This window comes from Chelon labrosus (genome assembly GCF_963514085.1).
Source record: "Chelon labrosus genome assembly, chromosome: 23".
Taxonomy (NCBI): domain Eukaryota; kingdom Metazoa; phylum Chordata; class Actinopteri; order Mugiliformes; family Mugilidae; genus Chelon; species Chelon labrosus.
The window spans coordinates 20,961,016-20,988,855 of NC_140356.1; the positions used below are offsets into that span (position 1 = coordinate 20,961,016).

At 45.6% G+C, this 27,840-nt stretch overlaps 1 protein-coding gene across 2 annotated transcripts in view; it reads right to left on the reverse strand.

Annotated features, from left to right (window-relative positions):
• Positions 1-27,458, reverse strand: part of phf21b (PHD finger protein 21B) — a 37,540-nt gene extending 10,082 nt beyond the window's left edge. For both annotated transcript variants that reach the window (XM_084573714.1, XM_084573713.1), the window contains exons 1-3: positions 26,973-27,458; positions 26,105-26,170; positions 3,449-3,493 (exon numbers count right to left, since the gene is read on the reverse strand). In XM_084573714.1, coding sequence (XP_084429840.1) covers positions 3,449-3,493; positions 26,105-26,170; positions 26,973-27,026 — 165 coding nt within the window. In that variant the 5' untranslated portion in view covers positions 27,027-27,458. The remainder of the gene's footprint in view (positions 1-3,448; positions 3,494-26,104; positions 26,171-26,972) is intronic.
• Between the last annotated feature and the right edge of the window lie 382 nt (positions 27,459-27,840).

The following is a 27,840-nucleotide window of genomic DNA, read 5'->3' on the forward strand; positions in this document are numbered from 1 at the left end:
AATCCTTTATGACTACCACCAAGGAAGGAAGGAAGGAAGGAAGGAAGGAGGGAAATGAAAGGAAAGGAAAGGAAAGGAAAGGGAGGAAAGGCAAGGAAAGGAAGGAAGGAAGGAAAGGAAAGGAAAGGAAGAAAAGGAAAGGAAAGGAAAGGAAAGGAAAGGAAGAAAAGGAAAGGAAAGGAAAGGAAAGGAAGAAAAGGAAAGGAAAGGAAAGGAAAGGAAAGAAAAGGGAGGAAAGGAAAGGAAAGGAGGAAGGAAAGGAAGGAAGGAAGGGAAGGAAAGGAAAGGAAAGGAAAGGAAAGGAAAGGAAAGGAAAGGAAAGGAAGGAAGGGAGGAGAGGAAAGGAAAGGGAGGAAGGGAGGAGAGGAAAGGAAGGAAGGAAAGGAAAGGAAAGGGAGAAAGGAAAGGAAAGAGAGGGAGGAAGGAAAGGAAGGAAGGAAGGAAAGGAAAGGAAAGGGAGAAAGGAAAGCAAAGGAAAAGAAAGGAAAGGGAGGAAGGAAGGAAGGAAAGGAAAGGAAAGGGAGGAAGGAAGGAAAGGAAAGGAAAGGAAAAGAAAGGAAGGAAGGAAGGAAAGGAAAGGAAAGGAAAGGGAGGAAGGAAGGAAAGGAAGGAAGGAAGGAAGGAAAGGAAAGGAAAGGAAAGGAAAGGAAAGGGAGGAAAGGCAAGGAAAGGAAGGAAGGAAGGAAAGGAAAGGAAAGGAAGAAAAGGAAAGGAAAGGAAAGGAAAGGAAAGGAAGAAAAGGAAAGGAAAGGAAAGGAAAGGAAGAAAAGGAAAGGAAAGGAAAGGAAAGGAAAGAAAAGGGAGGAAAGGAAAGGAAAGGAGGAAGGAAAGGAAGGAAGGAAGGGAAGGAAAGGAAAGGAAAGGAAAGGAAAGGAAAGGAAAGGAAAGGAAAGGAAAGGAAGGAAGGGAGGAGAGGAAAGGAAAGGGAGGAAGGGAGGAGAGGAAAGGAAGGAAGGAAAGGAAAGGAAAGGGAGAAAGGAAAGGAAAGAGAGGGAGGAAGGAAAGGAAGGAAGGAAGGAAAGGAAAGGAAAGGGAGAAAGGAAAGCAAAGGAAAAGAAAGGAAAGGGAGGAAGGAAGGAAAGGAAAGGAAAGGAAAAGAAAGGAAGGAAGGAAGGAAAGGAAAGGAAAGGAAAGGGAGGAAGGAAGGAAAGGAAGGAAGGAAGGAAGGAAAGGAAAGGAAAGGAAAGGAAAGGAAAGGAAGAAAGGAAAGGAAAGGAAGGAAGGGAGGAGAGGAAAGGAAAGGAAAGGAAAGGAAAGGAAGGAAAGGAAAGGAAAGGAAAAGAAAGGAAGGAAGGAAGGAAAGGAAAGGAAAGGAAAGGAAAGGAAAGGAAAGGGAGGAAGGAAGGAAAGGAAAGGAAAGGGAGGAAGGAAGGAAAGGAAAGGAAAGGAAAGGAAAAGAAAGGAAGGAAGGAAGGAAAGGAAAGGAAAGGAAAGGGAGGAAGGAAGGAAAGGAAGGAAGGAAAGGAAAGGAAAGGAAAGGAAAGGAAGAAAGGAAAGGAAAGGAAGGAAGGGAGGAGAGGAAAGGAAAGGAAAGGAAAGGAAAGGAAAGGAAAGGAAAGGAAGGAAAGGAAGGAGGAAATAAGGAATGATACTGATTCATAATAATCTTTCATCCAGTTCTTAAATCTCTGTTTAATCCTGACTCCTCTCGTTAGAAGTAGACTGATAGTCAGGTAAATCCAGTCGTCTCAGTTGTTGGTTGTTTAGAGACAATGTCTTCTTCACCTAAACACATCTAACTGATATTTAGAGACAATGACTAAACACATGTAACTGATATTTAGAGACAATGACTAAACACATCTAACTGATATTTAGAGACAATGACTAAACACATCTAACTGATATTTAGAGACAATGACTAAACACATCTAACTGATATTTAGAGACAATGACTAAACACATCTAACTGATATTTAGAGACAATGACTAAACACATGTAACTGATATTTAGAGACATCTTAAGACGCTTTAAGTTGTAAAAAGTCTCAGAACCTAAACGTCCTCAGCCTCAGCGGCCGTTAACGTCTCTGGAGGATCCTTCAACAGCTTCACTCTGTGTTCTGTTATGATGCTCTGGATTGATTGAGTCTAATTATACCTCAGGGAGGTAACAAAGGAAGGTGTAACACAGCAGAGTCTTCATCACCGGCCTGGAGGACGGAGGACGACCTTGGCAACCAGTCACAGTCTTTAGACTCAAACAGAGGAAGAAAGAACAACTCTGTGTTCATCGGTTACGTCTCAACCAGCAGCAACAAGGAAGGGAGGAAGGAAGGGAGGAAGGGAGGAGGAAGGAAGGAAGGAGGAAGGAAGGGAGGAAGGGAGGGAGGAGGAAGGAAGGACTCTGTGGGTGAGTGGCCGTTGTTAAACTTTCAGTGTTTCTTTGTTCAGTCCTAAATAAAAACACGTTACAGAGTGAAGCTCTAAAACTAATTCAGCCTCGGCTTCCAACCATTATCCCTCCGTCACAGAACAGGAAGTTCATTTTAATTAGGTTTCTCTTTTCTTTCCTCTGCAGAAAGTAAAGCCGCCACGAGACCAAATCCACCTCCACTCCGTAATGAATCACAGCTCTGAAATTAATCCGACGCCTAATGAATCTTCTTCTTTTTGTCTCTGGGAGCGAGGACGGATTCACTCAGAGCTCCGTCCACTTTCAGAGACAAGACACCTCAGAGAAACTTTAAGAATTATATCTGAGAGCTTTTCATTTGATCGTTAAAGTGAATTTTATATTAAATTACTGCTAAGAACTTCTTCTCAGAGAGTTCAGACTGTAATTGCTCCATTTAGAGACATTTTCAGATTCTAGTTTCTAGCGTCTTTCACAGAATCAAATATATTTACTGATGAAACTTTGGCTCTAAACCTCAAAGGTTGTTTCATTAAAGAAAAATCAATCTGGTAGAAACAATAAAACAAAAACTATTTCTTCACTCATTCGTTTTAAAGGTAAAACGACCGTTTTAAACAGTAAATTACAGTTAAGCTAGCAGTTTCACCTGCTTCTAGCCTTAGCGTTGAGCTATGCTAAGCTAACTGATAATTATTTTTATTAGCGATCCTTTTTTAGGAGCACACATAGTAAAATCAGGCTAGGCTAACAGTTTTCACCTGTTTCCAGTCTTTGTGCTAAGCTAAGCTAAGCTAAGCTAAGCTAGCAACTAACTTATTTTCATTAGGGATCTATTTTAGGAGCTTTTTTTTCTTATTTAATCCCTTGATCACAGTTGCTGTGTTTAGTGGAAATGCATGCTGGGAAATGTAGTGATTGAGCAGAGAGTCGATGGAGGCTCATAGCAGCTTGTTCCCTCCTCAGAGTCTGTGTTTTTGGGGCATGAAGGCGGCAGCTGCCTCCCTGATGCTGATTGGAAGCAGTGACGTTACTTCCTACCTCACCTGGTCTGACAGGTAAAACAGTAGAGCACAGAGAACATCAGCCTACCTGTCCGTTCTGAAGTTCATTGAGGCCTTTGCACAACGTCTGGTTCTGGAACAGAGAGAGAGAGAGAGAAGATGAAATGACTGGAGGAGATATTCAGAGGCGCTCAACTGGAAAACACAACAAATTAACATTCAGGAGGCTGAGCAGCAACAAAACGCTCCTCATCAAACAGCCGAGGGAACTCAGGAGGCACCAACCATCACAGCTGGGCCGATCCCAGGAAGATCTGGATCTATTTGTCATCTGTAATCTAACGGATACAAGTAGGAGACGCCAGGGGAGCGCGGCGGAGAAGACGAGTTATTTATTTCTTTACTTCCCCGCAGCGGAGGCAGGTGGCGAGGAAGCGGCGGGGAGGATTGTCGGATAGATAAATAGAGGCAGATTCGTTCTGTATGCATTGCTTTTCACGCTGGGGAAATTTATAACTAGAGCAGCTGATAGTTTCCAAATCAGCTGGTCCGACCGGGGAGTCGGCGGCGTTGCATCGGTGTACGGCGCCGACTCAGAGAAACTGAGTTCAGAAGATTTAATCAGAAGAAGAAGGAAAACAAAGACCTGTAGCACGACGGCGTTAGCCTGGAAGCTAACCCAACGTTACACACGTTGATCTGGAGTCTCTCTGCTGGGAGCTGATCCTGCTACAGCAAAGATCTGTCGGGCCAATCAGATCGTTTGGGGGCGGGGCTTCATGTGACGATGGACAGAAGAGTAACAGGAGTCATACACGTCATCTGAGCAACGTGGAGTTGCTTCAGTTTTCTCTGTTTTGCTACAGTTAGCATTTTTATGCTAATATTACCGTGTAAAGGTCAATAGAATATATTGTCGTTCTCAGGCTACCGTTAGCTTGTTTGGGCTAACGTAGCAGCTAACTTTACCTCATTAGGGTAATATTTTAGCTTAAGGAGAAGATCATCTCAAATGTGAAGCATGGTGGTGGCAGCATCATCGCTGTGTGCACTTTTAAAAATGGATTATCTGGATAAAATAACATTATTAAGATGTTTTGTTGTTGGTGTTACAGCTGACAAACGAGAATGAACACATGTTAGAAGAAGAAGAAGAAGAAGAAGAAGAAGAAGAAGAAGAAGGCCGTTCCTTTCTGTAGTCTCTGCTCCAGTGAGGTGACCAGAGGATGAATTTAGGACGCTGGCAGGAGGTGTTGGAGGACAATCAGAGGAGATGGAGGGAGGTGTGAGGGCCAGAGAGGAGGAGGAGGAGGATGAAGGTGAGGAGGAGGATGAAGAGGTCCCTGGAGCGTTAGCAGCTGAGGCTAAAACATGCCCCGACATGCCGGTGTTCAATTAGAGTTGTGGCGCTCTCGTATTCACAGCTCCAGAAAGAGAAAGAGCCACTTAGCTACAGTAAAGAGGAAGAAGTCCAGCCGCTGCAGTCAGGACACCTGTGGACGCCTGTGGACGCCTGTGGACGCCTGTGGACGCCTGAGGACGCCTGTGGACGCCTGTGGACACGGTGTCTACACGGTGATTAAAAGACGCTCTAGGAGCAACTATTTACCAGCTGCTCTGGCAATTTATACAGAAACAGCAATTTTTCTTCCTTTACGGCGGCGTCACTGTTGGACTGAGCAGAACTCTACGGCCTCACATGAGACAGAGCCTTTATGAATCATCTGGTAGTTTCAGAGAAGATGTTTTTACTGGATCCTGTCGTTAATTAGCATAAAATAAAAACTCCACATAGAAAGACACCAACTGTCCAGCGGGTTAGCATCACAACCTTCATGATGTGATGCTAACCACTGCTAAAGGTTGCTAACACACCATTAGCATTGCCATTAGCCCGGTATTGCCACTGGTATCACCATTAGCCTCGTCTCTAGGGTCACCATTAGTATAGGTCTTTAGCATAGCCATTAGCGTCGTCATTAGCATCTCCATTAGCATGTAATCTGGAGCCTTCTTTCAAAAAGGGAGGCTAGGATGAGCTACCATTAGCTGTGAGGCTAGGAGGAGCTACTATTAGCTGGGAGGCTATGAGGAGCTACTATTAGCTGAGAGGCTAGGAGGAGCTACTATTAGCTGTGAGGCTAGGAGGAGCTGCTATTAGCTGTGAGGCTAGGAGGAGCTGCTATTAGCTGAGAGGCTAGGAGGAGCTACTATTAGCTGTGAGGCTAGGAGGAGCTGCTATTAGCTGTGAGGCTAGGAGGAGCTGCTATTAGCTGTGAGGCTAGGAGGAGCTACTATTAGCTGAGAGGCTAGGAGGAGCTGCTATTAGCTGTGAGGCTAGGAGGAGCTACTATTAGCTGAGAGGCTAGGAGGAGCTACTATTAGCTGTGAGGCTAGGAGGAGCTGCTATTAGCTGTGAGGCTAGGAGGAGCTACTATTAGCTGTGAGGCTAGGAGGAGCTACTATTAGCTGGGAGGCTAGGAGGAGCTACTATTAGCTGGGAGGCTAGGGAGCTAAGGGGTGAATTCTCATCAGTAGAAGGCGTCCAGCTGAAGCTTTGCTAAAAGGCACCTCGGCAGCATCTCAGTAGCTCATAATCCCAGCGTGTTTCTCTTACAACGGTTCTTGCTACGTTACATCATCATCTTTCTCTCGGTCCCGTCAGCATCAGAGGATAAAATCATTTTATCGTCTTCAGGCCTTTGTGCTCCACGTTCAGTTTCCTAATAAGAGCAACTCCTTCAGGCTTTGATCATCTCTGCTCCCGTACATCGTGTTCTTTCAGCTCGTTTCTACTGGAAGAAGCAATTTTCTGATTCTATCTCAGTCTTTACGGTTTGACTTTAGTTCTTCAGTTTGTCATTAAGTTCAAAATGTTGCTTCTGACTTTAACTCGTGGATTCCTTGACATCAGAGCGACGGCGTCAGAAGGTTTAGATCAATTAGTTGAACAGGAAGTAGAGAACGCACCAATCAGAGAGAAGCGTGACAGATGTGACATCATTAAAGGGATCAGACGTTTATTTAAATAGAAACCAGTAGAGTAACCAGACATCACGTCTCCATCCTGATCAATGACTGTGATCTGAGACGAACCGTTTCCATGGAGACCAGGTCAAAAGATGTCATCATCAGTCACAGTAGAACTTTACTGATGAAGAGGAGCATCAGATCTACTGAACATAGAACAGAAGAAGAAGAACGGTTCCATGGTGACCACCTCCTCCTCCTCCACCTCCTCCTCCTCCACCTCCACCACCTCCACCACCTCCTCCACCACCTCCTCCTCCTCCATCAGAGGTTTTAATTCTGAATGAGATGCTGAGATCATTTTATTTAGACTGGATGTCATCAGAGAGTGAGAAGCTGCTTCTTCACATCTCTTTATATTTTTATGTGAACAGCCTTGTTATATTTGGCATGTTGCTACGGAAACTAGCTTCCTCTTAAGAGCCATCGTCTGAAGGGTGGAACAAACTGTGCCGAGGCTTTTCTTTTCTCTCAGCTTGTGAAGTTTCAGATCCAGAGAGCGACTTGTTATTTTCCATTAAGTGAAAGGTGCTCAGTAATCACTCTTCCTCTTTCCAGGGTTCAGACTCCGTCGACGGTCGAGTATCGAGCTCACAGTATGGACACGGAGTCATCAGAAATACCACGACGCCCGAAGGCAGCAGCGCCGCATCAGCTGGCCCCAAATAAATCGGGTTAATTTGAGCGTTTAGTGTGATGACGCCCGAGGACGGCGCCGGAAAAATAAAAATAAAATAAAGCTCTGACTCGGCGGCTTTATCTGCTCCTCCTCGAGGCTCTTCTGTCCAAACTCCATTTATTTTTAATTGCTTTCCACCGTTTGTCCACATCTCTGTTTACGTCTCTGCCTCAGACGATAAGACGCAGAATAATAGGAAATTAATTTGAATTCATTCAGAGGAAGCAGAAATGTCAGCCTTTACAATAAGACACTCTGCTTTCCTCTTCCTCTTCCTCTTCCCCTTCCTCCTCTTCCTCCTCTCATTAGTTTTCTGAGCACCGCTCTCATTTCCATCCGTCCGCTAACGGAGCAGCTGGAGTCCGGAGCAGACTTCATGTTAACACCGTGTTGGTCAGAGGGCAGAGGGCCGAGGGTTAAACCAGAGGAACTTCTGTTTACATCCACTTCCTCTTAAAAGGCCCTGGCTGGTGTTGCCATGGAGACGGCAAAGCATCTCAAACGTGAATCCGTCCTTTGATCCGTGCGCCGCTTCGATACGCTCAAGTTCAAAAATATTATGAAATAAAATGAAGAGGGAGAAAGTGTTTTTACTGAAACTCCTCTCCGTCCTCCGTCCTCCACCCGTCACTCACGGCGACCTTGTCGAGGAAAAACAAATTAAAGTCTCATCTATTATGCGTCGCTCTTTGTTAGCGCCTGACTGCACCACCACCACCTCCACCACCACCACCACCACCAGGACTAGATGCAGCCCCAGCCTCACAGACAACACTAATGACTCAGGTTCTCTTTAGTCTTCATCCTGCAGCACGACGACCAAACAAAAACCTTTTTTAGTCCCTTTCTCTATTTTCAAATCATCCGTCAGCTCAGAGACGTGAATAAGTCAAAGGGGTCATTTTTCATTCAGGAGTTCAGTCGACGTGCTTGAGGAGCTCTGTCCTCCACCGCCCTCTAGCTCAAGGTTAAACTCCACCACAGTCATTCAGACAAACAAACGGGAACCGCTGCCGTGCTTCAATGAGGCAGAAATCAGTCGGCTGCCGTCTACCACCTCGCCACCAGATGGCACCATCTCGTACACACTAGTCCTTTAATGGACTCACTGGAGACATTCTGCTATAAATTAGTTTTAATCCTTGAACTTTAATCTTGTTTTAGTGACTTTATTTCTGTGCAACCAAGAAGAACAGTGAGAATCCTGGAGACTAATTTCAGCAGCGTATTAATACACTTTCAGCACTAGGTCTTGTCGCTAAATGAATCCATGTTTTAGACTAAAATCATCTTTTTAATTCTTATTAATCTGTCCTTGATGCACATTTACAATCCTGTTAAACTGACTGAAACATTTTCACGGAGAACAAAAAGGAAAATACAAACATCTGCTTTGGACGCAGCGATCTCAGCAAACATGATCTAGATTAATAAAACACCGACTTAAAAGAGTCACGATGCATTCAGGGTCTGTCTGAGGTTTTCATTATTATTAACTTTATGTAAATGTGAACGTTAAAGCTTCAAGACGTTCTCACCTACAGCACCTTCTCTTCACCGACCCTACGTTTTATTTTATTTTATTTGGATAAAATGTGATTTTTAACAAATTAATTAAGTAAATAAAACAGAAGCCTGTGATCCTGAAGGAGCGCGGCTTGTGTTTTATTTAGTTAATTAATTTGTTAAGGCCGGATCGAGGCCTTGAACATGAATATTCAAAGACGTTCTCCGGCTGCTTTTTGTTGCTTTATGATTCTTAAGTCAACCGTTGCCGCTCTGGTTTAGTTACCAGGCAACTTGGCTGCACATTTCACAGAGAGACGTGATGAAGCAAACATATTATTCTCTGCTCAGACAGGGGAAGTATTTACATCCAGTCGGAGTCAGACGATTAAAAAACACCTAAAGACGACGCTCGGGGTTCTGTCAGAGAAGGTGACGCGTGCACAGCCTTAAACCAGGAGAATCCCTCCCTTCAGCTTTAATCACGACCATCAGCCACTCACACGGCGGTGAACTGTCACGTTGCTTCATGTTTGCACTGGAGGGCTGTTCTCCAGAGTGAGGCCCCGGCTCGTACAGTTGTGTTCCCTCCCAGCGAGCGGCGGTTTATTTACAGACGCTCTCACACATTTAAAAGCATGGCGGGGCTATTAATAGCGTGGCGGCCCTGATCCCTGCTTACGAACCATGCCATCTCCTGGCTGCAGCAGAGGGACCTCAGACACCCAGCCAGCGATGAAGAGGAGGAAGAGGAGGAAGAGGAGGAAGAGGTACGATAAGAAGCCAGAGACACAGGCTTCTCTTGACTCCTCAACCCTGAACTAAAGACATAAAACAGCAGAATAAAACCAGAGGAGCTCAGACTACAACCGTCAGCTGTTACTCAAATAATCAACGTAAACAAAGGAGTCGGCACCGTATCATTGATTAAAAAGTCATTTTAAAATTGTTTTCTTTCTATTAAACCTCATAAATAAAAAACTTTATTAATTAAACACTACAGGACGCCTTTCACATCAGTCCAGCTCTACAACAACCCATCACCTTACTATCATTCCTATGTATATAATATATATTCTTCTGTCTCTGTCTTTTTTACTATTTTGATTTTATTTAACTAGATTTACTTATATTTTATTTAATTAATCTTTCTTAAGAGTGTTCTTTATGTGCTACTAAGCAAACATTAGGTGTGACAAATCTGTAGGAAATAATTTAATTTACACTTGTGTAGTTTCTCTAAAAGGCTCAGTGAATAATTAACAACCTCACCACTAGATGGCACTAACCTCTACACGCTGGTCCTTTAATTAACTCCCTGAAGACACTGTGCTATAAATTAAAGAGTCAATATGTTTGTTTCCATCATCCTGAGCTCAAAGCAGGTAAAATAAAATCTTTGTGGTCAGTAGAATCTGTCGTCTATCAGGTCTAGATGATTACTAGCAGCCATTTTGTGTCGGGCCTCCTGCGTTTGCTGTGCCGAGCCTCTTCCAGTCGCTCGTCCACGGTCGGCTGCCCTCGCTCTGCCCTCGCTCTGCCCCGACAAACGTCCAAACACCGGGAACGCCGGCTGCTTCCAAACCTTTCCAGCTGGAGCTCTGACTCACGGGGTCAGTGAAACCCGGCGGAGAGAACGGGAAGAAACACGGCTGATATTTTTAGGTGAGTGACTCACGGACACACAACTCTCTTCTCAACATCTTAAGCGAGAGCTGGAGCAGTAACGAGCCGACACAGGGACGAGCTGCAGACGGAGAAAAGTGGTTTCATTCAACCAGAAGTAGAGTTGAAATTAAAATCAGCCAGTTCACTTTTATATTTATATTTTATTTTAAATGCCAGTGAAGCTTCGCAGCTGATTTATTCTTTAAAATGCCAGAAGCCAGAATTAGACGCTAATCCACACCTGCAGGAGTTACAGGTGTGAGAGAGACACAGTGAGAAGCTGAAATCTCATCAAGATCTGAAGGAAAAGATTCTGGGTTCATTTCAGATTATATTTTGGCTACAGGCCCGACTAATCACAGGGTTTCTAGTTAGTAACGTGAACGATGGAGGCAGACGCTAACTGGGTCGACGCAAACACAACGTTACACCGAGAGAGAACAGGAAACGAGTTTAACCCGTCTGAATAAATCATGGGTTCATTCAACGTTCGCTGAGTTCAAGTCGTTTTAAAGACGAGTTCAGTTATTTAAGGTAGAAACGTCCTGATCAAGTTATTGAGCTCCTGATCCTTTAACCAGTCATCGGCCAATCAGATCTGATCTTAAATGTCCTACTGTCTTCTTCTACTACTTCTCATCTGAGCCGCAGCATTGCTTCAGTATGCTTTCTGAGGCTAACATTAGCTTGTGGAGGCTAATTAAACAACAATTAAACATTAGCTTGTTGAGGCTAACATTAGCTTGTGGAGGCTAACATTAGCTTGTGGAGGCTAACATTAGCTTGTGGAGGCTAACATTGGCTTGTGGAGGCTAACATTAGCTTGTGGAGGCTAACATTGGCTTGTGGAGGCTAACATTGGCTTGTTGAGGCTAACATTAGCTTGTGGAGGCTAACATTAGCTTGTGGAGGCTAACATTAGCTTGTTGAGGCTAACATTGGCTTGTTGAGGCTAACATTAGCTTGTGGAGGCTAACATTAGCTTGTTGAGGCTAACATTGGCTTGTTGAGGCTAACATTAGCTTGTTGAGGCTAACATTGGCTTGTGGAGGCTAACATTAGCTTGTGGAGGCTAACATTGGCTTGTGGAGGCTAACATTAGCTTGTTGAGGCTAACATTAGCTTGTGGAGGCTAACATTGGCTTGTGGAGGCTAACATTGGCTTGTTGAGGCTAACATTAGCTTGTTGAGGCTAACATTGGCTTGTGGAGGCTAACATTGGCTTGTTGAGGCTAACATTAGCTTGTGGAGGCTAACATTAGCTTGTTGAGGCTAACATTGGCTTGTTGAGGCTAACATTAGCTTGTTGAGGCTAACATTAGCTTGTTGAGGCTAACATTGGCTTGTTGAGGCTAACATTGGCTTGTGGAGGCTAACATTAGCTTGTGGAGGCTAACATTGGCTTGTGGAGGCTAACATTGGCTTGTGGAGGCTAACATTGGCTTGTGGAGGCTAACATTAGCTTGTGGAGGCTAACATTGGCTTGTGAAGGCTAACATTAGCTTGTGGAGGCTAACATTGGCTTGTTGAGGCTAACATTAGCTTGTGGAGGCTAACATTAGCTTGTGGAGGCTAACATAGCAGCAGCCTCTGTGGAGGAGCATGCGTCTCACAGGTCCGTGCTGATTGGTTGGAGAACCATCCAGCTGATGGAGGGTTCTTTTCTCTCATTATCAGTTGGAACACGCCTCATAATGAAATCCAGATGTTATCAGACTCTGATAAGAACCGACTCTGGACACGTCCCGTTAAATAAATACAGCTTCTCCTGAGTTTGTGCTAAAACCAACAGCTGACTGATCTGCAGCAGGAAGCACCTGGAGGAGGAGGAGGAGACTTTTATTCTGAAACCATCTCAGAGAATAAAAGTCCGACAGCGAGCAGATATCTGAGCAGCCTCCAGACACGCTCTCGTTGCTCTACAAACCGTCGCTGCAGAATTAGCGTCTGTGAACGCAGCTTTGTGACCGAGGCCCGTTCTGGCTTCAAAGCAGAGAGAAGCTTTGGAGGCAGAAATGTCCCCAACTTTGAAGCTGATCAGGGGATGAAGCCAAGCGGCGCCTGGCGGAGGGGGGGGGGGGGGGTCTGGATGAAGGCCGAGAGCCCCCCCCCCCCCCCCCCCCCACCCCTCCCTGGAGGCTCCTCCACTCCCCCACTAAAGAAAAACTCACTCCACTTCAAAGCTGAGACGCCGACTCGTCTTCTTCAGCCTCCACACACGGGGAGCTCTTCATGAAGCAGACGGAAACATCTGGAGCCAAACATCAGCCAGCGTTTGACCTCTGACCTCTCACAGGTCACAGACTACAGCGTTTAAACGGTGGAATAATGGTCGTTTTAAACTTCCTGCGGGGAAACAATTCATTTAACATTCAACAGCTGTCACATCTGTTCTGTCTGAGGCGCCGACTCCACGGCAGAGCGACACACTGAGACTGAATAATCACAATCATTCAACAGTGTCTGAGGCAGAGCTGTTCAGAGCCAATCAGACGACAGACGGGCTGCTGTCTACCGCGCTGAGTTAGCCTGGATGCTAACACACAGTTCCCTGAAGTTGTCCTGGACTCTCTCTGCTGGGAACTGATTACATCAGATCATGTGGGCGGAGCTTAATGTGGTGACGGACAGAAGGGTAACAGCAGTCATACACGTCGTCTGTTTAATAAATGTCTCTGATTGGTTGGAGGACAATCGAGACGTCGTTAGCTGGAACTGTGGAAAGTTATCAACAGCTATGCTAATGTATTGAATGTAAACTGCCATAGAGGTATGCTAACTGTATTAGCATGTAGTGTGGAGGTAAAACCCACGTCTTCAACTGCTAAGCTAGTTTCTACGGCTAATGCTAAAAACAACAGAAGAACTTTGAGTCTAAACTGTTTAATATAAATTATTAATATCTGAGTAAAACATGAGAAACTATACAAAGTTGTTTTTATATAATGACCAGACTTGGTTTCATCTATAATCGTACATTTGTTAACGTGAACATTTCTGTCTTTTTATTACCACAGAGCTTTAAAACGGTTAAATGAGGGTAAATGTAAATAGTTAGAGATCAGTTTAAGACACACGTTCCATGAAGGGTTCAGAGTTCCAGTTCTTTCCAAACACTTTCTGACTCGTCTGCTAACGACGTTAATTCTTTCTAAACTAGAGTCACGTTGAACGTCTCTGCAGCGCCGCTCAGTCTCTTCCAGGACGTTGTTTGTGTCGCTGCCGCTTCGATTAAAGGGATTTCCTGAGCTTATATTCTCCCACCAACTAGAAAGGCATTATCAGCGTTAAGGCAGCGATGCCTGGAGCGACGCTGAAGATCTGTGGATGAGATCAGATTTGAGAGGGAAGGCGGGATTAGACGCGCAGAGGCATGGACCTGACAGCTCATCACAGCTTAGCGGAGACATGATCCCCGAGACGCCGCCGATATCTGGACCCGAGACCGAGATCTACGGCGGAGCGGGGACGAGTGATGCTGCACTTTTTAGGAAAAACTATTCCACCGATAAAACAAACAACACAAACAGAACAAAGAGAACAAAGACCTTAAACAACCAAATAAAAGCTCCTGAACCTGTTCATAGTAGATCACCTCTCAACAACCTTCCTCAGACTAAACAGGTACAGGTCTGGAGATAATCACGTCTAAACGTCTGTAGAGACGAGATCTTTAACAACTAAGCTTCAGTCCAAACATCCAACATGTCCACAGTCACAGTATTAAATCACTGAGGCCTCTGTCGACCCTGAACGTCTCCGTTTGGTGAAAATATTTTAGGAAATCTTCTTGGTTCTTGAATCCTGTGGGTTTGTATCACCATTAAAATGATTTAATGAAACAACATCTAGTCATTAATACCTGACATCACCATGGCGACCCCTCAAGAAGAGGGTTAGCATTTAGCTTAGCCTCACAGAGCTACTAGCATGGCTGCAGTGACGCTAAAGCTAAAGAGAACCGCCCTGATGCTGAACCCAGGCCCTGCGTCCCAGGCCCTGCATCCCAGGCCCTGCGTCCCAGGCCCTGCATCCCAGGCCCTGCGTCCCAGGCCCTGCATCCCAGGCCCTGCGTCCCAGGCCCTGCGTCCCATGAACCATTCCTCCGCCACCGTTGCATCGTGGGACGGCAGGAGGAGGCGTCTGCTACCGCCCCCTGCAGGTACAGGTCGGTTGGTGCAGCTGCGTCTGAGCTGAAGTTTAAAGGTTAAAGCTACGACTGAACGAGACGTTTGATGAAGCAAACAGCAGAAACACCTCCAGGTCGGATCCCGTCACTAATTTATGGACGGCTGTGACTTTTACTGCTCCCTTCATCAGCGCCACGGTGACGTAACGTGATGTACGACCCCGTGACCTTCCACAGATACAGGGAGGAGGAGGAGGAGGAGGAGGAGGAGGCGTCGCCGTGGCACCAGGCGTGGGCTGTCACTCAACAACAATGGACTGATGAGAGTCTCAGAGCGGATATTAAACAAGTCAAACACTCCTCCTCCTCCTCCTCCTCCTCCTCCTCCTCCTCCTCCTCCTCCTTACCTGCACAGAGAGCAGGTCTGGGACAGGACGGGGGACGTCTCATGTCTCATAATGTCAAACGATCACATGGACATCTCTGGTTAGCTTCCTAGCCTCTAAGCTAATAGAGTTTGTGTTGTGTCTGTTTTCATCACTTCCTGTTTCTCTCCTCATGCTCTGAGCTGATCGACCAATCAGAGCGATCCTCTCTGACAGAAGGCTGGTGCTTCTCTTCCTTTAGAGATAAACTTTTGACAGATTGAATCATATTTTTACATCCTCGTGTGTTTTCTTATGTCACATATAATAAAACTAATTTATTCTCCCTCTGCTAAAAATAAATAAATAAATAAATAAATAAATAAATAAAGCATGTGACCTTTGTGAGGCGGCGCCCAGAGCAGTCCTGAGCAGACGCCATCTTCCTCCTTCACGTACAAACACCAGTTATTTCCTGCTGCTGGTTAACCTGATGAAGAGGCTCCGGCCTGAGATCTACTTTAGCTACGAGCCCACCTGATCAATTTTTCAAAGGCTCTTTTGAAGTCGCCCTTGTTGAATATAGAGTCCTACTTCCTTTTATGGCGAGGCCTCTTCCCCTTTTAAGCATCCTCCACCAGGAGACTCAATAATGCATAAAAAAAACAGAAAAGCAGGGCATTGTGGGACGCTGGCCTAGAAGGAGTATGTAAATGAAGGCCAGGAACACAGGCCACTCCCACACACTGTTCCACACACTGTTCCACACACTGTTCCACACACTGTTCTCATTTAAATAGAAGATTAACAAACAACATTTTCCTGCAGTTTGAAGTTTTTCTTTGGGTGTGTTCCGACGCAGCTGGAGGACGAGCAGCAGCTCTGTCGGGACTAAATGTTCTTTTTCCAGCGCCGAGTGAAAGGAGGCTTCAGATTCTGAAAACCGTACGACGGCGGGAGACCAATCTCTCCCCCGACTGAATTATGAAATGGTTTCCGTAACAAAGACTAATCAGACCAGCGCTGAGGTTTCTCTGCTCCTTCGTCAGTCCTTACCCGTAATTGACCTCTTTCTGGTGATGTCTGTTTAGCCGGCTGAGTGAGCCCATTGTTTGTTCCTAAAAAAGCCCGGACGAGTGAAGCACTTCCTCGCACACGGGGAGAGGCAACAAAAAAACCTAATCAGGGAGCGGTGAATGAGGCCTGGACAGCAGGGGCTGAGAAGGAACCAGCTGCTCTGGAGGAGACAATAACATTCCTCTCTTCTCTCACCGCGCTGACAGACGCAGAGGAACACGGTTCTACTGAGGAACCCTCTCCTCATCTGCTGAAACACGGATTCTGTGTTTGGTAGAGATCTGCTCTAAATAAAATAAATGTGATGAATTAAATACGTTAAAATCACTGAGAGGCTGCACCTCACTAAAACACAGAGTAAGAGTCAAACCAGAGATTAGATGAAAACTAAATGAATTATAAACTTATAAATTAAATGATTAAAGAATATAAACTACAGGACATGAGACCAGAGTCCAATGTTTTGACAGATATAATACGGTACATATATCCTCCCTGTCCAGTTCATTAGGTACACTAGTGAAGTCATTCTGATCTGAGGTGTTTTAGTAAATAAACAGTAGAACCAACATCTGAAGCTGAAGCAGAACATTCACACAGATTTAGAACAGGACTCGACTGTTAACTGTTTTTAACAAAATGAGAAAAACTAATTTGCCGTCTGAACATGAGCACGACTCGTTCTCAGAAACCAAAGCTCTGTTGGGGACGTTTCATGTTGTTTGTTTTTATCATAATCACAGATCTGAGCCACCGCCTGTAGTTTGTTTCCAACTATAAATCCACTCTGTCGTTTCATCTTTTCATCTTTAATCCGTTTAGTTTTCGTCCTGATGTGAATTATGTTCATGTTTATGTTCTTAATGTTGGAGCGGAGCTTTAGACAGGCTGCACGGCGCCTCATCGAGGTGAAACCCACGTCTTCCTTCTCTGAGGAGCAGCAGCTGCAGGAATCCCAGCGTGATGAAAACCCGATGCAACACCGTCAGGCTGACGAGGCTTATTGGAGCAGCAGTCTGCTGCGGCCGTCAGCCCGTCGCTCTGTGGGTTAATTCAATCAGATGTGTGCAGGACGTCCCCCACCCCATGGCCCTACAGCCTCACATCGTGTCCGCGGCGTCAGCGGTTAGCGAGTCCACACTGGAGGTGACAGACTCTGAACATCTTCTGACACTTCAACGATAATAATCCTTCAAGATGGAGTCAGAGAGATGTTTGAGGTTTGAGGTTCAGACACAACAAACAACGACTTCAGCTAACAAGCAGCCGCTAGCTGGGAGCTACTATTAGCTCTAACCAGGCTAAACCACGACTGTTGGTTCCTAAATTAATATCTTTAGAACCACAACATCGGTTCTGGTGAGGAACCTGACGTGGCTTCGTTTCCATCTAACAGGTGAATCAAAGCGTCCACCACGCTGCTTGGTCTCATGTTTGATCGTCCTCCAGCTGGAGCTCTTTCACTGTGAAGACGTTCAGTCTGTCGTCCAAAGTTTCTAAGGACGTCTCCTTGTTGAAGTCTCAGATGCTGCTGTCATGGCAACTGTCAAAATAATCTGCCACAAAGCGCTTTGAGACGCCGCGGCTCAGCGCTTCATGATAAAGTGGGTGTTTCTGGTCGGACCCGGCTGCTGACGGTGCAGAGCGTCGTTGTCAGTCGGTGAGCTGCTGACCGAGGCCTCGCCGCCCCCCCTGCACCCCCCCTCACCCCCCCTCCACCGGGCCCCCCCCACCCCTCCACCGGCTATCAACGCTGAGACGAGCTGGAAAAACCTTATCACGGGAAAAAGTCAATACGGCCGCCTCTCCTAATGCTTTGCCCTTTACAGGAAAGAAAAATGATTCAACAAGGACCTGATTCTAATCTGTGGAGGAAGTCAGTTACAGCCTTCAAGGTGAACTCAGAGTCTGAGACGGTTTACGGCTTCATGTGGAGCCAGAGAGCAGCCGGGACCAAGGTCACATTATTACAGTTGTTTAGAGAAAAGGACGTCATGGAGGCGCTCCTCTTAGCCTCCTAGCCTCATAGCTAACAGTAGCTCATCCTAGCCTCCCAGCTAACAGTAGCTCCTCTTAGCCTCCTAGCCTCCCAGCTAACAGTAGCTCATCCTAGCCTCCCAGCTAACAGTAGCTCCTCTTAGCCTCCTAGCCTCCCAGCTAACAGTAGCTCATCCTAGCCTCCTAGCTAACAGTAGCGCCTCCTAGCCTCCCAGCTAACAGTAGCTCCTCCTAGCCTCTCAGCTAACAGTAGCTCCTCCTAGCCTCTCAGCTAACAGTAGCTCCTCCTAGCCTCACAGCTAACAGTAGCTCTTCCTAGCCTCACAGCTAACAGTAGCTCTTCCTAGCCTCCCAGTTAACAGTAGCTCCTCCTAGCCTCCCAGCTAACAGTAGCTCCTCCAAGCCTCTCAGCTAACAGTAGCTCTTCCTAGCCTCCCAGCTAACAGTAGCTCTTCCTAGCCTCCCAGCTAACAGTAGCTCTTCTTAGCCTCCCAGCTAACAGTAGCTCATCCTAGCCTCACAGCTAACAGTAGCTCTTCCTAGCCTCACAGCTAACAGCAGCTCCTCCTAGCCTCACAGCTAACAGCAGCTCTTCCTAGCCTCCCAGCTAACAGTAGCTCCTCCAAGCCTCCCAGCTAACAGTAGCTCCTCCTAGCCTCACAGCTAACAGTAGCTCCTCCTAGCCTCACAGCTAACAGTAGCTCCTCCTAGCCTCTCAGCTAACAGTAGCTCTTCCTAGCCTACCAGCTAACAGTAGCTCCTCCTAGCCTCACAGCTAACAGCAGCTCTTCCTAGCCTCCCAGCTAACAGTAGCTCCTCCAAGCCTCCCAGCTAACAGTAGCTCCTCCTAGCCTCCCAGCTAACAGTAGCTCCTCCAAGCCTCCCAGCTAACAGTAGCTCCTCCTAGCCTCACAGCTAACAGTAGCTCCTCCTAGCCTCACAGCTAACAGTAGCTCCTCCTAGCCTCCCAGCTAACAGTAGCTCTTCCTAGCCTCCCAGCTAACAGTAGCTCTTCCTAGCCTCCCAGCTAACAGTAGCTCCTCCTAGCCTCTCAGCTAACAGTAGCTCTTCCTAGCCTCCCAGCTAACAGTAGCTCTTCCTAGCCTCCCAGCTAACAGTAGCTCCTCCTAGCCTCCCAGCTAACAGTAGCTCTTCCTAGCCTCCCAGCTAACAGTAGCTCTTCCTAGCCTCCCAGCTAACAGTAGCTCGTGCTCCAACTGAAACAAGTGCCAGATTCAATAAAAGCAAACAGAGAAACCAGACTCATCAGAAAATACCAATAAATAATATGAAACATGTCGATAAAGCTGATCCTTCATTCCTCTGCTTCTAAACCAACAGTAACATGAACAGTTAACTCGTTCACCTTGTTCCTCTGTCTCCAAATCATTCATGATGTTTTCATTACATAACCTGGCCTCTGTGTCTTATATAACAGTTAAGTCTAATAAAGCAGCAGATTTGAGGCTAATTAAGAGGAAATAAAGTTCATGAGGTTATGACATGTTTTAACTATAAAAAGAAAAAGGACGGCGCTCGGTGACTGGAACCTGAACCGACCTGTGATCTAACGCATGAACGAGCTCGTGTAAACAAGTCGCTGCTTCCCGTGTCGCTGGAGTCTCGTCATCGTCCTCAGAGGGACGTTGTTCATCGTGTTAGTCAGCGGGACGGCTGAGAGGACAAACACATCTGACTTCCTGGGTCCGTGGAGACATTTAAAGTTTAACCTTTCTGAACTCACCACCCTGAAACACACTCAGTAATCACATCAGCCAAGCTAAAAGCTAAAAGCTAAAAGCTAAAAGCTACGTCTGTTCATCACTTCCTGTCAGACCAACAGAAACTTTTAGAAGACGTAGCATGCTAGCAGGGTTAGCATTAAAAGCTCTGATTATCTGACTGGAGTGCAGGTTTAAAGTCTGACTTCCTGTCAGATCACATTCATTAAACTCTGATCTGATAAGATAATCTTAAAGACATCCTGTAGTGTGTGCGGGGTTAAGATCATCTGTGAAGCTTCCTCCTAAACTAAAAGTCTAATTTCATTATTGAGGTGATAAACTGAACTGATACCTGACACCTCGATGACACATGAAGCTTTGTGAATAAATTAAACCACTGAACCACTGAACACACACATTTTCTAAATTCTTACAGCGATCGTCACGGCGACGCTACGCGACCGGTTCCTGAAGGAAGGAGGAGGAAGACGCCATGTTTCCACCTGTCACCTACAAACCTTCACTACAGACAAACAAAGCTGTTGATGTGATTCTGTTAAAGTTTCTGTATTAAAATTCCTTCAATGAAAACATTTATTTTAAAATAATTAAACTTTTTACTTGAAAAATAACAAACTGTGACTTTTATCATTAGAAGGTAAAAACACAAATGTACAGTTCTGTAACTGATCTTTTGAAATCTTAATAATTTGAAATTCCAAATGAAAAGGTTGAAATGTCCTGAGAATAATTTAATGAGACTTTATAATTAATAATTATATAACTCCTGTCAGTTATAATATATTTTACTTTCAATAATAACTGAAAGATGATAACTGACTAGATAAATAAATCTAAGCTTCATCTTTCTCTGGTCGTACTGAGCTCTGATTTCTACTTCAAGTTAAACATCCTGCAGTTGAATATAAAACATCTGTTCCTCTCTGGTGGAGCAGCAGAATAAAGCAGAGTAGAATAAAGTAGAAATCAGTGGTTTCCTCCTCCAACCAGGCTGTCTGCTCTACACCATCAATCCTTCAATCGATTTCACCAACTTCCACTTTTCCCTCGACAAGCCCAGTTTTCTCCCAAACCAGACTCTGGACCGTTTTTATTTCCCCGAGGATCAGCTCCTCACAAAGGAAGTGATGAAACGTTCCAGGAGAGGAGGGAAAGATAAACGCAGCATCTGAGAACGTCTGACTTCGTTTCTGGATGTGCAGAGACTCACGTTATTTCTCTGTTCGTAGAGATTCAGGAGGAAAAACAGCGCTCTGTGTTTTCATTACTTCCTGTTGTTTCTGTGTGCAGAAAGATGACAGAGTGTTTAGAGAGAGGACGGTTAATTCATCGCCGCCGCCGCCGCCGGTCGAGCAGCATCAGCACTTTTCTGGGAGTCTCAGGAAATCACCGTTTGCCGTTCGGTAATAAGAAGCCGTCCCAGGACGATCTGGACGCGGCTGAACGATGAGTCTGCAACACGTTTAAACCTGAGGCCGTTTGAATCTCTTCTCACTTTCTGATTCATGCTTCAAACTAAAAGCCCACAAGAAACAGGACGGATGTTCTTGAATGTAAGGCTTTTAATGTGAAACACCGGAGCAGGAAGTGGTGACGGACGAGTCTGGACAAGATCCTTCATCGTTAACTTTACAGATTTAACTCCATGGCAACCAGATAGATCCGGTAGATCTTCCTAGAACCTCAGACTGCTCCGTTAGACGTCTGCTTCCAGGAGCTCTGACGCTGACCCTCATTGTTCCCTCAACGTTATCAAAGTCTGACTCTGGCTGACACACGGCCTCCCTCAGGAAGAGCCATCGCAGGACGTCCTGCCACGGTGCTCTTAATTAAAGCTGAGCGGTGTCTTCAGTAACGATTAAAAAAAAAAAGCAAACCAGCAATAACAGTTCAACCTGATGAGCCAATCAGAGCGCTGCAGGAAGTGTCTTCCTCTAAAAACTTCAAAATAAGAGGCTTCAATCTGAGTTGGTGCTAAAGATAAAACTAGAGATGGAGGTGATTTTAGTCCTCGATGAATCCACCAGGTTTAAAACACAACAAACCGTTTTTATCCCGTACGGCTGCTGCTACATGAACGATGGTGTAGTGAGAGTAGTGAGAGGAGGCCGTGCCTGTTCAGAGTGATGGGACTCTAATGTATCCCAGCATGCACCGGGGCACCCTGGTCAGATCACAGAGCGACGGACATGGCGCCTCATACCGATGGAGGAGTTAGCGGCGGTCACCAGCTGACAGAGAGGAACCAACGAACCAACACATCACGGATCAGAAAACTAAACATAAACCCTGACTGAGACCAGAGGAGAAAGAAATTAATACAAACAATGTTTCTTCAGGTTTTTTAGACGACGCCTTGATGTTATTTATTATATTAGTTTGTGTTTTAGATGAATGAATGACTGTGAACAGCTCCTGTAGAATCAGAGCAGCACTGGTTTTAATTCTCTACTTTTCTTTCTTCAACAATAAAACACATAAAAAGTTTAATATCTGAACGACAGCAGAGAGAACGGAGCCTCATGACATGAGACCTGCTAATTATCCAATTAAAACTTCCTTCTAGACGCGGACAGAAAAGAGAGGACGTAGTTTAACTCGTAGACCGGCCTAGAGGGAACCTGCCTCCTCAGTAAAACCACAGGTTAGTCCGGCACACATCCCTGAACCTCTGGCCGGTCTGATCAGGTCTGCAGGAGTCTGATCAGGTCTGCAGGAGCCCCTAATGAGACGCCCTGGGATTTACACCCAGTTCAGGTTTTAAGTTCCTGGGAAAGTTAGAGTCCTCGTCCTCCACAAAAACACTGAAGGACAACCCTGAGACCTTTACCATGACCTGGATGGACGGATAGATGGACGGATGGACGGATCAGAACCATCAACAGCTGCTGGTTGACTTGGAGACATGATCCAGATGTTGGAACAAACTGTAAAGTCTCTCACATGTTAAGATCTGATTTATTTATGACGTTAGTTATTACAGAGAAGGAATGAATTAACTAACTTCTGTAACTGGACTGTGAAGTGTTTCCTGTAGAAGCAGAACAGTTTTTACTTCTCTAGTTAGAACTTTATTATTTCTGACCTTGAAGCAGTTTCCAGCCACGTCTCCTGACATTCATCAGCCCACAGCTGCATCACTAACCAGGCAGAGTGGGACCAACAGTCTGACGTCCAACGCTGCCTCCATTGATTGTTACTTCAACGTAGCTCTCACATGTTTCCTCATCACTCTAGCGTCTCGTAGAAGGTAGGAAGTGTTCAAATGTAGTTTTAGACGCTTTATTCTTTCAGCTTTGGCTCCGTTTGTTGTAGATTTATAAATATATTAGTGTAAAAAGTGGATGAAAGGAGGAGTCATGACAGTTATGGTTCTAAAAATGAACTGTTCTTCTTAAACAACTGTTTAACAATAAAAATGAGTCTTGGTTCACGTTAGAGACCTGCTCAACATTTAACTCATTCATTCAACCACTAGTAGAAATGATCACATGAATCAGTGACGTCTGTTCATCAGTAATGAGAGACTTTAAAAGATTCTGGTCTTGGAGCTGAGAACCAAACTAAACTAGAAACTAATCTGAACTAGAATCAACTCAGGAGATGAACCATTCCTCTTTCTATCCTCTGTCTTCCTTCTTTCTATCCTCTCTCTTCCTTCTTTCCCTCCCTACTTCCCTTTGTCTCTAAAATAAATCAGATCTTATCATGTGAGAGTCTTTCCTTCTTGTTCCAACATCTGGATCATGTCTCCAAGTCAACCAGCAGCTGTTGATGGTTCTGATCCAGCGGTAGGTAGAGATCCATTAGAGACAGCAGCTGCTACAATATTCTACTGACCACATGATGGCGCTGCTGATTTACAGACACACACACTGAGACCAGATCTCAAGGGCTGGCTGGGGACGCATGTGGAGACACATTTATATTAAGACCAGGTGAGACCAGGTGAGACCAGGTGTGGTAACCAGGTGTGAACAGCAGCTCAGACTCAAACAAAAGGAAGCAGGAAGCAGCGTGGTGTCTATAATAAGCTCAGATCTGAAGCCTGTACGTGAAGCAGGTCACTAGAGAAGACGGAGCCTGATTCCTGAGACTAACCTGGATTTGTAAACACAACAGAGCAACACACAGAGGAAACAGAGCAGCTGCTCACAGCTGGAAAAACCAGTGGAATAATAGTTGAGTGCAGCTCAGAAGAGAAAATAACATCATGAATATGAAGCAAGTAAAACGGTACAAAGCAGCGTACGATATGAATAACAACCAGACAGAGTCAGAGTCAGAAAGGATGCAGCTGAAACAAAGACACAGTCAAACTAAAACTAGATTAGTTCCTCTAAACTAATATTAGCACCGTGTGGATTTCACTGCATGGAACCAGGAAGAACATCAGTCATGACCTTCCCTCAGCCCTGGATCTCCACCGTCCACGAACATCTCTCATTAAAATGTTTCCTTTACATTACAGGGAGGCAGCCAATCAGAGCAGCCGTCACACGTCAACCAATCAGACGGCTCCTGTCTTACCGTCTAAAAGCAGCTGCTATATAAATATATATATATGTGTGTGTGTGTACAGGTGCATTAACTTCTTAGCCTGGAGGATGCAGGAGGAAGCTGCCGTATCCATGGTAACACATTCTACTAGTCACCGTTCAACCCTGATCCGTCTGATGACCCCAGCAAGCCAGAAAACAAGGAGAACAAAAACAACTCCACCTGACAACTCGGTTAAAAATAAATAAATTAAATAAAAGCCAGCGTGATGACGCAACAGAGAGCAAGTGGAGCGCAGAGACGGACGATCAATGGATCCATCCTCCTTCAAGGGCCGGACACGGCAGCTCCTGGAGACCGAGGCAGAGTCCAGAGTCCACGGTGGAGCTGGACACACCGCGCTCACGTCTGCTGGTTTATTAACAAACTTCCTCCGTGTCCAGGCCTCACACCGTGACCATGAAATGACCTCCACCAGGCGTCACTCCTGCAAGGACGCCGTCTTTATGTGCAGCCATCTGAGGATCAGCTCTCTGCTCTGTTAGCGGCGTAAAAGTTCACAGCAAATGTTGACACAGTGATCCAGGTTTACGGTGGAGGGGGGGGGGGGCTCGTTATTAACCGATAAATGACCAGAGTTCAGATTATAGCGAGCCTCTCTCTCTCTCTCTGTGTGTGTGGAACAGAACCAGATCATGTGTGGTGATTAAAAGCATCGCCGTGCAGTGCTGACTGGGCTTTCTGTCTCTGCCTCCGCTGCCAAACCCCCATCCCCCCTCCTCCAAACCAAAAACAGCATCAAAGCAATCAAAATGGTAATGTTAGGCATGAATGGGGCCCATCCCCCTCCCCCTCCTCCTCCCCCTCCCCCTCCTCCTCCTCCTCCTCCTCCTGCATGAAACTCTGCAGACTTTTTTCCCCTCTCTCCATGTTGGAGGGGCCAGAAAAACCACCACCCCCCTTCTCTCTCTCAAAATGGAAGCTTCCACAACCAAAGTGACAGAAGAAGAAGAAGGAGGATGGAGGAAGAAACAAATACAACAACAAAGATTCTGATTCTCATAAGATACTGGATTATTATTATTAATAATAATAATATTAATAATAATAAGTCTTTGTGACACAAGTTTAATGTGTTTAAACTGCACTCCAGGGGAAATTAGATCGATTAAAGTTAACATAAACATATAAATAAACATCGATCTCTTTCTTCTTCTTCTTCTTCTTCTGTTTCTGCTGCTCCTGTGTGATGTGTGATGTGTGTGTGGGGGAAGTTGAGTGCGCTGCCGCTTGGGGCCGGGACCGACCGGCGGGGCGGTGCAGCAGCGGAGCAGCAGCGGAGCAGCGAGCCCCCGGGCGGAGCTTGGAGGAGCTGACCGCGGTGCTGAACGCCGCCGCTCAGCCTCCTCTCTCCAGCATCCCAGCCGGCTCACCGACCTCTGAGCTCCGCTTGCCTTAAAGTTAACACAGGACCCCCCCCACCCGTACCAGGACCCCCCCGCCCGTACCAGCACCCCCACCGTGAAGCTAGCGACGAAGGAAAAAAGTGAAAGCGTAAAAAAAAGAAGTGAACGAATCAAATGCACCGCTCAGATCACGTGACCGAGAAGAAATAACACCAGCAGGACTTAAGTATAAAGTAATGAAAAAGCGAAGCGTTCATCGCTTTAAAAAACACCACAAACCAAACCACAGCTTCGCCTCAACGACACATCCGCCTCCGAAAACTACAACCAACATGTTTAAAACAAACTGTCACGTTCCTCTTGATAGAAAGGAGCTTTATTAGCCTCCAACGGTTACTCTCCAGAAACATGTCGACCTACTCAAAATGGACGCTAAAAATTTTTACACAACTTTCAGCGTCGAGACGAGACGGAAGCCCGTTAGCCGTTAAGCTAACACACGAGAACACCGAGCACGGAGGAGTTTTAACCGCGTAACACTTCGGTCTTTTAACATCCAGCAGTTTGTTGTAGAGGAGGAAAAGCTTCCACAAAGGGCATTAATAAATAAAAAATAATAAATAAATAAAAAAGGAGCTTACTTGTTTGTCGCTTATGGTTGTTATTCTTGTTTGCCTGTCGTGCAGCTGTCTCTTAAGCTCTCCATCCTACAATACAAACAAAAAAATATTAAATTTAGTGAAAGTTAGCATCAAACAGGAGTGTGTAGAGGTGTTTATGTTCCATCAAAGTGTTAAAAATAGCAGGAGGGCTGGCTAACAAGTGAGCTAACCGACACACAGGAGCAGATTTCTGCTGATAAAGTTTCTCGTACACTCCCCGATCCGATGGGGACGGTTAGCCGAGGGAGGACGAGACAAATACTGAGACAAATACACACAGAGAGAGGATAAATGTTACCTGTGGGTCCTGCTTCATCTGTGCAACTAGTTTGTAAGCGAAGCCAAGAGCGAAATGTGAAATAAAAAAAAAAAAGAAAAGTGTCTCAAGTTTAAAGGGAGGAACAAAGCAGAAGAAGAAGAAGAAGAAGAAGAAGGATGGGGATGATAGCCACGGAGAGAGAGCTCATAAATATTCAGGTCGCGTCCCGATCGCCGACCAGCGAGCACCGCATTACCGCTCCGAAATCTAGTTGAAGAAGAGGAGGAGGAGGAGGAGGATGAGGAGGGGGGGACTCGACAATTAGTCAAAGTACAGCGAGAAAAAAAATAAAAGAAAAAGTGGAGTTAATCAGACTTGGAAGTGGACGCCGTGTCGCCGGTTAGCATCAGTCAGCGGCGGTAGTAGCAGCAGAAGAAGAAGCAGCGACATGTCGCATAGTTATTCCTCGGAGTGTTCACCTCCTCTCCCTCCTCTCCTTCCTCTCCTTCCTCCACATTTTCCTCCCCTCCTGCTTCCTCTCACTCTCTCCCCCCGAACACACAACACAACACGATGCTTTTCATTTACCTGATGACACTGGATCTCTACTTTCAGCGCCTCTTGCAGGCCTTGTAGTTCCATGTTCCGACCGGGAAAGCACTTTTCTCCCACTTTCGACGCGGCCGAGACGAAGTTTAAAGTGAATTAAACAGATTTTTTATATATTTTTTTTCTTAAAGCGACAATAACAGTCGGAAAGAAGAACTACTCGGGGCCGCAGAGCAAGTTCTCGCTTCTTCTTTTTTTTTTTTTTTTTTTTTTCACAGGCAAGGACTCATCACCCACTTTCCGCCTCGTCTCCGAAAAAGTGCTCCAAACCCGGCGGAAAGAGCTCGGGCCTCGGTCGGATCCTCTCCAGAATACGGCCGGACGTCGACGGGTCCGAGTCGGAGGCGGGTTCGCCTTTTTTTCGGTAATTTTAAGTTGAAAAACGGTGGACTATATCTTGTCCGAGTCCGCGGCTTGATTTCACTTTGCCTGGGGAAAAGTTGCGCTTCGGCTGTCAATGGTAATTCTGAAGTTCCCGGATGGAGCAGAGAGAGCAGACCCCCCACCCCCCACCCACCGACTGAGCATGCGCACTGAGCAGAGGAGAGAAAACAGTCAATTGTATTTTCTGATTAAAAAACCAAAGTCATGTTTTTACTCCCAAACAGCCACAGATAGATCATAAAGAGACATCAACAGAGACGTGTACCGACCACAAAGATGAATAAGATACAAAACAACTTTAAATAAAGAAATACAGACATGTAAAAAAGAAAAAGACAAAAAACAGCAGTGAAAAGACACAGAGACAATAAAGTGATGCAGCTTCACTGTAAACACATACAAAGCTGCAAAATTATTACAAATTTGGCTCCAACATTAAAGAAAACAACCTCAACAAAAGAGT